Source organism: Octodon degus, unplaced genomic scaffold (genome assembly GCF_000260255.1).
Source record: "Octodon degus isolate 3935 unplaced genomic scaffold, OctDeg1.0 scaffold00282, whole genome shotgun sequence".
Taxonomy (NCBI): domain Eukaryota; kingdom Metazoa; phylum Chordata; class Mammalia; order Rodentia; family Octodontidae; genus Octodon; species Octodon degus.
This window is the reverse complement of record NW_004524858.1, coordinates 1022080-1037740: the sequence shown is the minus strand read 5'-3', so window position 1 is coordinate 1037740 and position 15661 is coordinate 1022080. Positions and strand designations below refer to the sequence as shown.

The following is a 15661-nucleotide window of genomic DNA, read 5'->3' as shown; positions in this document are numbered from 1 at the left end:
TCACAGATCTTGGGGGAAGGCCCTGGGCCACTCCAGCCCTCATGGACCCTGGGGGGAAGCCCTGGGCCACACCATCTGTGGCAGATCTTGGGGGAAGGCTCTGAGCCACTCCAGCCATCGCTGACCCTTGGGGGAGGCTCTGGCCCAGGCCCCTCATGACAGAACCTGGGGGGAACCTGAAAGCCAGGCCACTAGTGTCTGGGACCACAGTGTCCACGGTCAACCTATTTTCACGACCCAGCACAAGGCCACCACCAGCTCTGCCCATCCCAGGGACCTGGGCGACACCCATGTAATTGTAGTTGGATGGGACTGCAGGGGCCATGCCAGGCAGCTCGTGGTGTGGGGTCACTGGAAGAGGGACGCTGGCCTGATAGACTCTGGGCTTCAGCTGGGCCTGGTTTGTCCCATGTCTCTGGAGCAGAACAGGTGGAGGGAGGCCCTGGGCCAGCCCTGAGGTCCCGAGAGACCCCTGGGGTATCAAAGAGGCACCAGTCTCCAAGGCCTGGGATGCCAGGGTAGCAGTGCCATCGGCCACTGGAGTCTGGCTCTGGCGCACAGAAGCATCTGTGCGTGGCCATGAGGTGGCCCCCAGGGACAGGCTCAGGAAGGTGCCGGCTGCCTGGTGGCCCTGGGGCATGCTGGCCATCACACCCTTGTACCAAGCACACTGGCGCACACCAGGACCCCAGGCTGGACTAGGGTTCTCCTCATGCGCCTCACAAGCCTGACAGAGATGGGCTGTTGGGACAGTGGCCATACTTGGTGTCCCCCCATAGATCTCGGGGGGCTGATAGAATTCAAGGCACGTGTCATCAAGCTCAGTGTTCTGGAGTCTTGAGACCATGCCGGTCACCGTGAGATCATCCCTTGGGCCCATGTCACTCCCCAGAGGTGCCTGGTCTAGGCCCTGGCCCGGCCTGATGGCCAAACTGGGGTAGGACCTGCGGGAGCCAGCAGGCACAAGGACAGAGGGGTGACACTGACCAGGCTCAGCCACATGCACCCCTGAGCCTGCCAGGTCTGAGCTTCCCATGGAGCTAGAAGGTGGAACAGGGAAGCCTTGCCCTCCTTCCCAGGCCCCTGGCTGCTGGGCCAGACTTGGGGACCCTGGATTGGCTCCACGTGGCTGTGATACATAAGGGAACATCCTATCAGCCGAAGATGGGCGGGCCCGGCCCAGTCGGAAGGACATCTTACGGGACAAGAGTGGCTGGCTTAGGCTTGTGGACACATCACTGGCCATAAGAGATTTGGAGAAACTTGGGGACCCCCCACTGGCCATAGACGGCAGAGGCAGGCTTGGGTTCACCACTGAGACTCCAGATGGCTGGTGAGACCCTGGGCGCACCCTGCTGGCCACAGGCGGAGGCCTCCCTAGGCCTGGGGATGCCCCCTTGGTGCCAGATGGCCCTGTTCCCATGGGGCCCAGTCCACCAGCTGTGGAGACACAGGCTGAGCTGGTGGCCAGTGCCCCAGCTGCCACTGTCTGGGCTGGCCCAGGGACCATCCCACTGGCCGCAGATGGGTGGCCTAGGCCTGAGGACACCTTTGAGGACAAGGTCGGCTGGGACCGGTGCAGAGTCAGCCCAGTGGGCAGTGAAAGCTGGCTAAAGGTTGGGCACCCCCCAGAAGCCCCAGAGCACGGGCCCAGGCTTGGGGCTGCCCTGCTAGCCAGCGAAGGCTGAGACAGGGGACGAGAGAATGTGGGGACCACAAGTGTCTGCAGGCCCTCAGCAGGGATCCCGGAGCTCAGAGACTGAGTCCTCCTGGGGCCGCTCTGGAAGGCCCCCCGAGCCGTTCTCCTGGACCCCTCCACAGAGTGCTGGTCCTCCTGGCCTTCTGCCTCCCAGTGGACGCTCACGGCCAGGCAGCTGGACTCCAGCATGTGGGACAGCGTGGGCTTGCGCCTGGGGGCCACAGGGGCTGGGCAGGGGGGCCGCAGGCTCTGGGACCTCTGGCCGGTTCCTCCCGTCTTTTCTGGGGCCTGCAGCCTCTGGGGACACTGCACAGGCTCCCAAGACAGCAAGGGCTTCAGAGAGGGGTCCTCTTCCCAGCTGCCCTCCCTGGGGTGGTCCAGCACCTCAATGGCGGCCACGCTGCCCATGGACCCAGTGGAGAGGCTGGAGGAACTACATGAAGTGTTGCTGCCTGGGCTTTGGGGCTTGGAGCCCCGGGAGGTGCTGTGGGCCAACACACTGGGCACATCGGCCACCAGCCCACCAACGGGGTGCACTGGCAGGCCGGTCGCCGGCTCACGAGAGGCAGGCAGGATAGAAGCAAGACCCTGGGAGAGATCTTTCTCCTGCTGGGTGGGCAACTGGGGACACAGCTGTAGCAACCTAGCACTCCTGGACTCGTGGGCCGCACGCTTTCCTCCCCGTCCCCTGGATGCCTGGGCTTTGCCCACCACAGCAATCTTCGGTGCACCTGGGGTCTCCTTCTTGATCGTCTTGGAGGTTTGTTTGGAGTTTAGGGGCTGGACACTTTTGGGGTTCCCACGGGGGAGCCTGGACGGCTGCCTTGGGCCTGTGGCCACGGCGGGACAATGGGGGTGGGGGGTTACCGTTCTGGCTCCCACAGATTGACACCAGCAAGCTGTGCCATGACTGGTGGGGGTAGATGGCTGGGAGGGGGTGCCCCGCCCTGCCCCCACCCTACCTGAAAGCCTCCCTGGGGCCATGCTGCCCTCCCCCAACAGTGGCCCGGGATGAGGGGCTACCCTGCTGACCACATGTGGCTGCTGGGCACTCTGGACTGGACCATGGGTCACCGACGGCCGGCTGGTGCTCGGGCCGATACCAGTGGTGACAAATGGCTGCCAGGGCCCAAGAGGTGGCTGGAGAGGGCACGGCCGGGGCAGGCAGGGGCTGTTACCCCCCACTGTGGGGCTGGCATCACATACCAATTTGCCAGTCCCTGGGGTTGAGCACACATTCTCCTTTCTGATTTGGGGGCTCAGGTAGGGGTCTGAGAAGACCCTGCCCAACCCCACCCAGCACGATAGCAGAAGCTCCCGACCTGAGATGAGGTGACGCGGGTCCTCATGGGTGGTCACCCTCACACTAGAGGCAGTGGCCACAGAGAAGTGGGACAAGCAGGGTGACCCCTCAAGCACAGCCCCATCACCTCTGTCCCCCCACAAGCCCTCAGCAAAGCACTCCCAGATGCCCACCTTGCTGGGCTGCTGCCACGCAGGGGAGTGCACGCAGGGCCCCCATGCCGTCACCTGCGCCGGGGCCGGTGGCAGCGGCATCTTGCTGCTGGTCACTTTTGAGGTGGCCTTGGGGAGAACAGCCCCAGTCCGGGGAGCTGCCCGGGACAGGGACTGGCAGAGGATGGCCCCCAGCTTGCCCTGGCTAAGGGCCTGGCTCAGGACCGCCCTCTCCTCCTGGGTCAGTGCCCTGCGGAGCACCTCGGCCACCCTGCCGTGCACGGCCTTGGCGAGCTCTGTGCGCAGCTCACCCCGGGACAGTGCGCGGGATAGAGTGGTGCCTAGCTCGCCCCAAGACAGTGCCTTCGCCAGGACCAGTCCCAGCATGCCCTGGGGCAGGGCCTTGGTCACGGTGGCCCCCCGGGCCTCCTTGGACAGCACCTGGGTCAGGGCGGCCCACACTTCGCCCTGTGAGAGCGCCTTTGTCAACAGCACGCGCAGGTCCTCCTGAGAGCCCAGGGCAGTGACCAGTTCCGTGCACAGGGCTGTGATCTGTGAGGCCAACATGTCCTCCTGGCCAGGTGTGGCCTGGCTGGGTGTTGGCAGCTGGGCCCGGGTGGTGCTGCTGTCGCCCCAGGATTCCACACTGCAGCTGGAATATGTGGCAGTGGCCGCAGTCAGCAGAGGGACCAGCGTGCCCTGGGGCTCCAGGACAGTGGTGGGGCGGGTGCCCTGGGTGGCCTTGCCCGGTCTGTGGTCTTGCTTGACTCGGGTCCCCGGGAGCTGGCAGCAGGGCGTGGACTCCTTGGGCCGGGTCAGCATCGGGTGGGACTGAGCCTTGCTGCCGAGGTCGGCGGAGGGCTGGGCTGCATGCAGGCGCCTGGCTGTCTCTGCCAGCAGCTGGGCCTGGGACTGCGTCCTGGTCAGACAGGTGACATGGCGCGCCGGGGATGGGGCCTTGGTGGGACAGGTGGCCAGGTGTGGCTGGGACAGGGCCTTGACCTGCTCTGTAGGTGGGTGGACATGGGATGAGGCTGCCGGGCAGGTGGCTCCCTGTGGCTGGGCTGGTACCTTGGCTGGCTGCCCTGGGGCCAGGGCCTTGGTCAGCGGCACAGCCACCTGAGCCTGAGGCAGGGCCACAGCCACCTGGACGGGCATGAGTACCTGGGACTGGACCTTGATGGCATCCGTTTTGCGTGGGGGCTGGGAAGGGGGCTGGCCCTTGTCCTTGGTGACCCTGGCCCACGGCGGTGCCCTGGCTGCTTGCGTTGCCACGTTGGTCTTGGACGCTGAGTCCTTGCTCACCAGTTTCCGGGTGCCAGCGTGGGTTTTCTTGGCTTCTAGGCTTCCCCTGGTTGGAGCCCCGGGAGCCCCAGTTTCCAGATGTGGCTGGGGGACACCCTTGACCCTCCTTTCAGCCCAACAGGAGAGGTCTGAGACGTTCACTGTCCATGCTGTCGCTTGCCTTGTGTTTGTTGGAACCTTGGTCCTCGATGTGGTCAGGTGCAGATTGGATGAGCTGCTGGGAACTGTGGCCGGCGGTGCAGCCTTGAAGTTTCTGGTGGCCGGAAGAGTAGGGCACAGCGTCTTGAGGGCAGCAGCGATAGAGCGGATTTGGGCCGGGGTCCTGGTGATCATGGCTGCCAGGCGCATCTGGGGCGGGGGCTTGGGCGTCAGGGCCATGGGGCCTGTCTGGGATGGAGTCTTGCACAGCATGGCTGCCTGAGTGGCTTGTGGCGGGCTTCTGACCGGGGCAGTGACTGGGTGCACTGGCGGGGAGGTCCTTGTCATCTCAGGCACTGAGCCCTGCTGGGGTGGGATCCTGCTCCCAGGGGCTGCTGGGTGCGTCTGGGGATGGGCCTTCATCACCGAAGCCAACGGGGACACTTGGGGCAGGACCCTGGTGTCAGGGGCTTCGGGGCATGATGGTGGGGGAGGGCTGGCCAGCGGTGTTGGCAGAGCCTGGTCTCGGGCCTTGGTCGGCGTGGGCGCCGGGCATGTCTGGGGCTGTGTCCTGGTCAGTGTGGGTGCTGGGTAGATCTGAGCTGGAGGCCTGGTAGGGGCAGCCCTGGGATATGTCTGAGCTGGGCCCCTGGCAGTTCCAACCATGTCGCAGGTCTGGGAAAGGGTTCTGGGCAGCTCTGCTTCCATGTGGGCCTGGGCCCTGAGGGCTCCAGATGCTGCCTGGCTGTGTCTCCGGGAGGGGTGTGGCTCTGGGGCCCCCACTTTGGTGGTTCTGGAAGTCACACGTCTGGACTTCACTGCATCTGCCACCACGTGACCACTAATGAGGCAGGGGCTCCTGACAGTCGTGGTCAGCACGCATGGCTGGCATCTGGGATCGAGGCTCCTGGGGTGCTGGAGGCTGCCAGCCATAGCCTGGTGCAGCAGTATGACCCCCATGGGGGCGCAGGGAGCCTGCAGGCCCGATGCTGGTGGGCCCTGGGCTGTAGGAGGCGGCAGCAGGCAGAGGCGGGGTGCATAGGGCTCCAGGGTGACGGAGGCTGGGACCTGCATGTCCTCACTCACAGTGACAGGCTGGGGCCCGAAGCGCACCTGCTGCGGCGGGTGGTAGGGGATGTCACCCTCCTCTGCGTGCACCCTCGCCCTCATCCTGCTGGTGCGACGCAGGCGCCGGGTGCTGAAGCGCCGCCAGGCCTCCTGGATGGCCTTGGCTGCCGTCATCTGGGACACCAGCTTCTGTCGCAGCCGGTGGCCCCTCCAGTTGGCCTGGATGAGGGTGGCCGCCCGCGCGTGCATCATATCCATCTCGTCCACCAGGATGTTCTTGAAGGCCTGGCTCTCCACCACTGCCCGCAGGCGCGGCACATAGTGGGGTGCCACCGGCTGCTGGGGCAGTGGCTTCTCACAGCTGGGGAGTGCCTGCTGAGGCTGCGGAGCTGGTTTCCCCGTGGCGCCATCCTGGGGGTTAGAGGTGAGCTGGGGCTGCAGAGGATGATGCCCACTTGGTGACAGCTGGGTCGTGACTGGGAGCTGTGCCGCTTGCTGCATTGTGTTGGTTCCTGAGTTTGGCTGGGCCTGTGGGGGGCACAGGAGGGCGACAGCAGGGGTGTGAGTGGGTGATGGGCAGGGGATGGATGACGACGGGCTGGGGGTGGACCGGTCCCTGTGTGGACAATGGGGAGATGCCTGGGTGGATGGGTGGGTACATGTGTGGATTGGGAGAGGGTAGATAAGGATGGATGACGGGTGGACAGGTGCGGGCGTGAGCTGATAAACAGGGATGGGTAGGCGGGTAGGCGGAAGGACAGGCCAGCACTCTCGACTGACTGACGGAGGAAGGAGTGGGTGGCAGGCTGGAGAGACAGCTGGACAGGGGGGAATGGGATCATGTGGGGGCAGGCGGTGGGGGACGAGGACGGAGCCGGCTCCGGGCTGGGTGCAGGCTGGGAGCAGGCTCACCTGAGGCCCGCTCCACCCTGCCCGCCGGCCACCCTGGAGGCTGGGCCGGGATGCACGCTCGGCCTCCTGCGGTCACGGAGCGCTGCGGCGCTGGCGGGGCCTACCGCGTGCGACAGAGCTGCCGGGAAATGCGGGGGCTCTGGGCGCTGCGATGCAGGCTGGGGGTGGCCGGTCGGTGCACTGATTCAGCGGGCACCACCCTAATCCGGGTAGCCAGGATACAAAAATGTATCCCTCGCCGGGGAGATGGCTCAGTGGAATAAGCGCTTGCCTGGCAAGTGCAAAGGCCTGAGTTCAATCCCTGGTGTTCCACCAAAAAAAAAAAAAAAAAAAAAAAAAAAACTGAGGAAAAAAAAAAAAAAAAAGTATCCCTTTCTCTCTCCCTTGTCCCTTTCTCTCTCCCTTGATGCTTGTGCTATCTTCCGCCACCATGACCTGTCGCCCTCTGCCGTGGGCCACCCTGCCTTGGACAGTGGACAGTGGCCTGAACCCTTCACTGACGTAAGCTTTCCTACTTCCCCCTTTAAACGCGGGGGTTGGATGCTTTGTCTCCTCAACAGGTAACCAAGACAGCGCTTCTTCGCAAAGTCGGGTCCCCTCCGCCTGTGCCCTGCGGCGCTGCTCTTTGGCGCCCCCCAGTGGCTGAGTTCTCACGAGCAAGGGAACCGGATTGACCCGTGCTGCAACTCGGTCTGGGGCCGGGGGCTCTCGACTGACAAAGGAGCGAGCATTTGATGCCTAATCCGCGGGTGCACGGCTGGCTGGGGGCTAGGTGGATAAAGGGTCGGGCGGAGATGGGATGGGAAAATGAAGTTGAACACACGCATGAACAGGAAAGGAGAGCCCTAAGGAGGGAGTCAGATCCGTGAAGCTTCAAGAGGCCTTGCGGATAGATGCGGGCAGCTCAGAGGGAGGGTAGCTGGGCGGGGAGTCAGGGACTGGAGGAAGGAAGGCGGGTGAGGACGGAGGGAGGGCGGGTGCGCGGGCAGGAGAAGAGACGATTCGTGGATACGATGTGTGGACGGACCAGCCAGGGAACAGGCGGGTGACGGGTCTATGAAGGCATGGATGGATGGACGGAGGGTGGTGGGTAGGTGGACGTCCAAGTGGAGACAGAAGACTGGTGAGAAGAAAAGGAACGGGCAGCGGGTAGGTGGGCAGGTGGGTGGGCAGATCCGGGTGTGGCTGGCAGATGGATAGAGGGGTGGCAGGAGGAAGGGCGAGTGGAAGGGGACAGGGTGGCCGTAGAAGCAGCCCGGGTGCAGAGCCAGGACACCGCCACCCTTGCCCGCCTACCTTGAGGGTCCCAGAATTGGAAGAGCAGCAGCAGAAGGCGCAATCTCAGAGGCCAGCCTGTAAGAGGAGTCCTCCTTTGGCTCTTCATTCCCTGGGACGTGCAGCAACACCGCCCTGAGCTGGTTCTGTTCTTAAAACCAGGGCAAAAAGAAAAAGCTAAAGCCTCAGGCTGGGGTGCGGTTCAGTGGGGAGCGCTTGCCCTGTATGGGTAAGGCCCTGGCTGCCACCCCAGCATCGCGAAAAGCAAGCATGGACACCATGAGAATGGCTTCTTTTTTAAATTACTGGAGATTGAACCCAGCGCCTTTACACTGAACTGCAGCCCCAGCCCTTTTTACTGATTTGTATTCTGAGACACTGCGGCCTTGCTAAGTTGCCAGGGCTGGACTTGAACTTCCAATCCTCCTGCCTCGGCCTCCCAGAGTGCTGGGATTACAGGTGTGCATCACCATCTTTTAGTAAAAGTAAGCTTTTGTGCTGGGAAATTAGGGAGTTAGGCTTTCTAATCAAAGCTGCATGATAACTTGATCTTTTTATGCAAATTGTAAAAGGGATGTTCTTCTTTCTCTCCCTGCAGAACCGGGGATTGAACTCAGACCCTTGCGCTTGCCAGGGAAGCACTTATTCTACTGAGCCATGTCCCTGGCCCTCTCTTTTCTTTTTCGTTTCCCAGATAGGATTTCACTTTGTAGTTTAGGCTCCAGCCTTGAACTCACTATGTAGCCCAGGCTAGCCTTGAACTTGCAGTGATCTTCCTGCCTCAGCCTCCCTAGTGCTGGATGACAGGTATGTGTCACCATGCCCAGCCGAAATAATGGCTATTTTATAAAATAATGTATCTTGATCTAACTCTCACTCATGGATAAGAGCAGATATTCTATCAAAACCAAGAATGGTTATCAAAATAATATGAGAGGCACTCCTTGCTCAAGGACTGAGCTCTCTGGGCTGGTAAATGAGCTGGTGGATGAAGAGACGTTGTACGCAGCATGGACGCTACAGCATTCAGGACAAAGAAGCGATCAGGGGACACCCCAACTTGGTGACTTTGCTTTATCCATGTCACTCTGCCATGCAGTACTGTTACGGGTGACAGAACAGAAAACCACAGCATGGCAGGGCACAGCACAGTCAGCAAAAATGACAGAACTGCAAGAACAAGGTGAGGACGCTACCAGCTGGGTGGACAGCCATAATCCCAACAGCCGCTAAACGAGCCAGGCACCAAACGAGGGGCAGCTGCGCACAGCTGAGGCGGCGCCATCCCAGGGCCGTAGGATAATTGGCTATTTACAAACCCCAGGACCATTGATTACATCTAGAATCTTTTTTTTTTTTTTTTTTTTTTTTTTTAGGGGGGTGGGTACTGGGGATCGAACTCATGATCTTGTGCTTGCCAGGCAGGTGCTTATGCCACTGAGCTATCTCCCCAGCCTTACAGCTAGAAATTGAACAACAGTCATGATTTTGTTCAAACATCTGATTTTGTTCAAACAGTACCTAAATAGTATTTTATCAAACCCAATAGCTTTTTTTTTTCAGAACTGGGGATTGAACTCAGACCTTTGCGCTTGCCAGGGAAGCACTTATTCCACTGAGCCATCTCTCCAGCTCCCTGATAGCTTTTTTTTTTTTTTTGGCAGAACCGGGGATTGAACTCAGATCCTTGCATTTGCCAGTCAAGCACTTATCCTACTGAGCCATCTCCCGGGGCCCTCTGATAGCTATTTTTAATAAGAGTATATAAAAATAGGCAAGCTAATAGCTAAACATGGTAATGCTGACAACAAAACCACAGCAAATGTCATGTTATCTGGTGTTGCTTTTTGGTCTTTGTTTTGACAGATATTAGCCACCACACCTGGCTAGAATCAAGTTTTGTTTTGTTTTGCTTTTAAAAAGACTTAATTTTATGCTACCTGATATATGCTTTAAATGCAGACAAAGCCAGGCATGGTGGGGCACACCCATCATCCCAGCACTCCAGAGGCTGAGGCAGGAGGAGCGCTGTGAGTTTGAGACCAGTCTGGGGGCTACAAAAGTGAGCACAAGGCCAGCCCAAACTGCATAGCGAGACCCTGTCTCAAAAAGACAAACTAAATTAATGTAGACACAGGTATGTGGAAGGCAAATGGGCAGAACAAACTTCACCACACAAGAGCAGGCATGCAAAGGCGGATGGGCCGCACGTGTCACGCACAGGGATCACACGTCACACTTTACACCGCAGAAGGCCAAAGAGCAACATGTGTGTCCATGCCGCCTTCCAGAGCCATGCAATACAGCCAGCCAACAGGGGCAGGACTCAACAGGCCAACTGGAGTGGATGCAGGAGGCCTTCACACCCTTGCTTAGCAACTGGTCACACAACCAGACCAAGAAAAGGAAGAAAAACTGACAGACGAGATGTGGTGACCCAAGACGCTATTAGTCGCATGTACTTCACTACCATTTCCCTCCAGGAAGACTGAGGTGCGGAAAAGCAGGGTTATTGCCCACCACAGCCATATTGGGACCCCTAAATCCTCAGCTTGGGATGGGACTGGGGCCAGGAGTGTCCCTGCCCCTTAGGGAGCCCGCCTAACCATAACACACAGGCCTGTCACTGCAGTACTTGGGAGGCTGAGGCAGGAGGGTCACCAGCCTGGACTACGTTTAAGTTGCAGGCCAGCCTGAACACATAGGGAAACTGTGTCTCAACCCCCCACCCAAGAGAAGAGAAGACAGGAGGAGTGAAGAGGTGGAAGGAGCAGGCCCCCAGGACACAACAGCTAAGAGAAGGCTGACCAATTCCATCTCAGTTTCCTTGTGTCACGTAGATTAAGACCACAGTCCCTACAGAGACATGCGCACTGGCCAAGATGGGCCTCAGTAGCACAGACCCCCCCCCAAGGCTTTGAGGACCCCAGGCACCCCTTTTCTAAAAGGTTGAGCTGCCCAGCAGAGCAGCCCAGGGGGACTTCAGGGGCACAGAGGAGAGTGACAGGGTCCCCATGTGCCCGCAGAAGCCCTGCCAGGCCCCCTCACCTGCCCCCGCAGCTGAACGCACCAGCCCCAGTAGCTGGGGCTAGCACTGGGTGCTGCCAGGGTGCTTTGTGACCCTGCTGGATTCCGGCCAATCTCAGCAGCCCTCGGGGGAGGGGGCTCTGGAAGGCAGGGCTGGCATGGCACTGGGATATGGGTAGGTCTGAGGCATGTGGCTTCTATCCCTGGCCTGGACATCCTGGGCAGAAGGATGGGGATCTGGGCACACAAGGGACCCCAAAACCTGCTTCTCCATAATGTGGAGGCTTTCACCCTTGGGTATTCGCTGGGCACCTACTGCATGCTGAAACCTGCCTCCAGTGTGGTGGCCACATGCAAATAATCTGAGATTTAAAAGTGGAGGCTAGGGGCTGGGGAGATGGCTCAGTGGAATATGCACTTCCCTGGCAAGCGCAAGAGCGCCACCAAGCATGGTGGTGTCAGCCTGTGGTCACAGCACTAGGGAGGCTGTGGCAGGATGATCACCTTTGGTTCAAGGCTAGCCTGGGCTATACAGTAAGTTCAAAGCCAGCCTGAATTGCACAGTGAAATCCTGCTTACAAAACAAAACAAAAAACCCCACAAAACCCTCCTAACTGGAAGCTGGGAGGGGAGGATCGTAAATTCAAGTCTGGCCTGGGCTACTAAGTCTCAAAAACTGAAAAAAGAAAAGAAGAGGTACTGGGAAGGGCTGGCCAAATAGCTCAGCAGATTAAAGCACCTGCTTAGGCAAATGTAGGGCCTGGGAGTTAGATCCCGGGCCTGCCAGGCTGGCTCCACCCCCAGGGCATGCTGAGATGGTGACTGAGACTGGGCATGGTGGCATGTGCCTGTAATCCTAGCACTTGGGAGGCTGTAAACAGGAGGATCAGGACCAGGGAGATAGCTCAGTAGAATAAGTGCTTGCCTGGCAAGCGCAAGGCCCTGAGTTCAATCCCTGGTACTGAAAAGAAAAAACAAACAGGAGGATCACTACAAGTCCAATCTATGCAGTAAGACCCTGTAGACCCTGTTCTAAATACACACACACACACACACACACACACACACACACACACACAAAGACATGATGGCACGTGCCTGTCATCCCAGCACTTGGGAGGCTGAGGCAGGAGGATCATTGTGAGTTCAAGACCGGCCTGGACGCTACAAAAGTGAACAAAAGGCCAGCCCGAACTGCATAGAGAGACTCCATCTCAAAAAAAGTGGGGGAAGTGGAATGGCCTAGTAAGGAATGGGGAAGAATGGGGGAAGGAGTTGTAGGCAGATGCACCGGCAAAAGCAGGCACCAAGGGAGAAAGGAGCTGGGTGTGACCAGGAGCCTGAGGAGGTTTGTAGCTGGGGCAAGTAGGTGGGGCCTCTGAGAGCACTGTAGGAGTGTTTTATTTCTTCTGGCGGGGGAGTTTATCTCTTCTGTGCTGGCAGATTGATGCTGGAGATTGAATCCAGGGGTGCTCTACCAGTGAACCACACCCTAGCCTTGTTTTTGATTATTTTGAGAGTCTCCTAAAACTGCTCAGGTTGGTCTCTAACTTGAGAGCTTCCTGCCTCGGCCTCCCAAGCAGGTGGGATCACTGGCATATGCTGGAACTTGGGTTTTACACAGAAGGTGCAGGGCTGAGAGAGCTCAGAGCAGGCTGGATGCTAGCGGCTTTCCATTCTCCAGGACTGGGCGGCATGTCCAACTCAGCTGGGGGGGGGGTGCTGGAATTGAGACGCCCAGGGCTTCCCACACGGCGACAACGGGCACTGCCCCAGGGCCATATACCATATACCCGGAGGGGGCCACCCAGAGTGAGTCACTGCCCCTAGGCCAAGACTGACACACACCTTGGCCAAGGCCAAGAGGATCAGCCTCCCCTGGGAGCCCCTGGGGTGTTAGAAGAGGCCTGAAGGGTGGGGCCTGGGAGAAACCAAGGCCAGGAGCTGACCCTGGCTACTTGGGAGGCTGAGGCAGGAGGGTCAGGGGTTCCAGGCCAGCCTGGGCAACTTAGACCCAGAATCTGAATAAAGTGTTGGCCCCAGAGCTTGGTGTCAGGTTCTCCATTCAACCCCTTGGGCTACGAAGAAATAAAGGGTAAGGCTGCCGCGCAGGACTCAGGTCCTTTCACTAGCTTTAGCAGTGACCAGAGACCCTGCTGGGACGGGGCCCACACAACTCAGAAGCAGCAGGGAGGAGAGGCCAGTGTGCTGGTGAGCACGGCTCGGTGCTGCCTACACACCCCTTAGAGTGGAGTTCAGCTAAGGGGCTACACAAAGGCCCTGGGGCCAAGCAAAAAGGAGACTGCTGGAGCTGGGAGAAAAAACTAGACCGTGCTGGGGGCCACTGCAGTAGCTGCAGAAAAGGGAACAGGCCCGGGGATGGAGCTTGGTGGCACAGCGCCTACCCGGCAAATCACAAGGTCCTGAGTTTTGGGTTTTTTTATAATTTTGGACAGGGTCTCACTGCATAGATCGTACTTGTAGTGATCCTCCTGTGTTCTGCCTCCCAAGTGGTCCTAAGTTCAATTCCCAGTACTGAAGGAAAACAAAACAAAAAAAGTCCCTCTATCCCAGGCTCCCTAGCAGCTGTACAGAGAGGCTGCCCACCTAGACACACCTGCTTCCTGGAGGAAGGGAGGGAGCCCAGGTCACTGAGGGGCACACTAAGCCTGGAGCTGGAGCACCCACCAGTCATCCCAGTACTCAGGAGGCTGAGGCAGGAAGATCACAAATCAAGGTCAGCCTGGACTACATAGCAATATCCTGCCTCAACTACTATTCTTCAAACACTGTGGGTGTAGCTCAGTGCAAGGGCCCTGGATTCACTCCCAGGCAGTGCAGAAATAAATACCAGAACAGTGGTCTGCAGGAGGAAGAGGAGATGCGGAGGGAAGGACCCTACTCTTGCCGGCCAGAAGACTGCGGTGATGTAGTGCCCTTGCTGGGCCCGTTCCACCTGTGAAGTAGGCACAGGTGCCTGCCGACTGGGTGTGACAGGGCCACCGACAGGCACATCCCTCCAAGTCCCGCTGAGTCACTGGTCCCAGGACCTGGGTCCTCGAAGCCCTGTGTGGTCGACCTCCAGCCGCTCGTTCAACCTCCAAAAGTCTTCAAGAGTCAATGGGGCAACACGATGTTGGAGAGGAGGGTGCTTCCTGACCCATCCAGGTCACACTCCAGCCCCGGAGTGGAGGGCGTCTCTCGAGTCAAACCCGCTGTGCCACCTTCTTCGGGGTGGGACCATGGCTTGGTCCCTCCAACAAAGGAGAGCAAGGTTTCTCGGGTCCCACCTGCCCCAGTCAGGGAGGCAGAGGCCAGAAGGGCTAAAAAAAGATGACGTCTCTGCCTGCTCCTTAAGATCTTGGACCAGAGCTGCCAGGTCCCACCTGGAGATCCCCCGTCCCAAAGGCAAAGGGGACACCCACGTCCCCCCCCCGCCCCCCGGCATCTGTGGGGCTGGGCGCCTAGATGGCGCTCGCCTCGCGCCAGATGTGCAGGCCCCGCCCGCCGGCCCCGGGGAGCGGAGGAGGGGGGAGGCGGGGGCTGGGAGCGGCCCAGCTCCGCCCCGGCCCTCAGGCCCGGCGGGGGAAGAAGGAGGCGAACAGGCGAGCTGGCGTAAGGAGTCTTTACTGAAAACAGAACCGGGCGAACCGAGGATTACAAACAGGAATGTGGGCTCGTGGCAAAACAAAACAACAAAAAGGGCGGAGGGGCGGGAGCCGGCGTGGAGGAGCGGCCGGGGAGCAAGAGCCAGGAAAGGGGAGGAGCGTTTTTTTCTTCTCATTTCTTTAAAAAATCCAACACGATAAAACACACGCACACGCAACCAACGTTTGTTCCCGAGTACAAACATAAATAGGGCACAATCGACCACTCCGTTCGTCTCTCTTCCAAAGGCAAAAAATAGAAAGTGAAAGAAAACAGGCTCGCGAGGCTGGAGGTTGCGCAGCCCGCGGCGGCGCACAAAGGGCGGCGGGCGCGGGCAGAGGCGGCGCGGGGCGGGGGTTGTGCGCTCGCCCCCCGGAGAAAGGGGGTCCAGCTTGTCGAGCAGGGGCGCCCTCCTCAGGCCTGGGAACCCTCACAAGTGGGGGAACCCCCGGGCCGCGCCCCTTCCAGTCCTGGGCACCCTTGGAGGGCGACCCCCTGGAAATGGAACCTCTCCTGTCCTGGGCGCCCTAGGGGAGGGATCCCCAAAAGCGCATCCTCTTCAGTCCTGGGCGCCCCCCGGTACCGCTCCCTGGGGCTGCACTCTTCCACTCCCGGGCACTACCAGGGCGATCTCCGGTGCTACACCCACTCAAGAGTCCCGGGCGCCTACGCCGCTACCCCCCGCCCTGGGAGGGGGCCGCGCATGCGCGCCGCTCAGGGCTTAGTACGCGGGCACCTGGTGCTGCGGCAGCAGCTGGCAGCCGCTGTTGACGTGGCTGAGCACTTTCTGCTTGAGCTGTGCCACCTGCTCCCGCAGCAGGCTGGCGGTGGACGCCAGCTCGGTGTTCTGGCTCTTCAGCGTCTTGACCTTCTCCTCCAAGCGCGAGATGCGTTCAAGCTTGCGCTTGCGGCACTTGGAGGCGGCGATGCGGTTGCGCAGCCGCTTGCGCTCCGCCTTGATACGCTCCTGCGTGTCCATGTCGATGGGCGAAAGCGGCGGGCTCTCGCCGAAGCTCGGCACGTCGGGCACCGTCTGCGGCTCGTCCTTGAGCGCCGCCAGACGCGGCGGGCCCAGCGCGCCCGGAGGCGGCGGCGGCGGGAAGGGCACGGGTTCGGCGGCGAAGGCCACGGCCG

At 60.0% G+C, this 15661-nt stretch overlaps 2 protein-coding genes across 2 annotated transcripts in view; both read right to left on the bottom strand.

Moving 5' to 3' along the window:
- Iqcn (IQ motif containing N) overlaps positions 1-10954 on the bottom strand; it is a 14077-nt gene extending 3123 nt beyond the window's left edge. The window contains exons 1-3 of the mRNA XM_023707206.1: positions 10901-10954; positions 7874-8003; positions 3176-6193 (exon numbers count right to left, since the gene is read on the bottom strand). Of these exons, the coding sequence (XP_023562974.1) occupies positions 3176-6166 (2991 nt within the window). The 5' untranslated portion in view covers positions 6167-6193; positions 7874-8003; positions 10901-10954. The remainder of the gene's footprint in view (positions 1-3175; positions 6194-7873; positions 8004-10900) is intronic.
- A 3533-nt stretch (positions 10955-14487) lies between these two features.
- Jund (JunD proto-oncogene, AP-1 transcription factor subunit) overlaps positions 14488-15661 on the bottom strand; it is a 1907-nt gene continuing 733 nt past the window's right edge. Inside the window, 1 exon segment of the mRNA XM_023707159.1 lies at positions 14488-15661. This exon segment is cut by the window's right edge and continues 120 nt beyond it. Coding sequence (XP_023562927.1) covers positions 15249-15661 — 413 coding nt within the window. The 3' untranslated portion in view covers positions 14488-15248.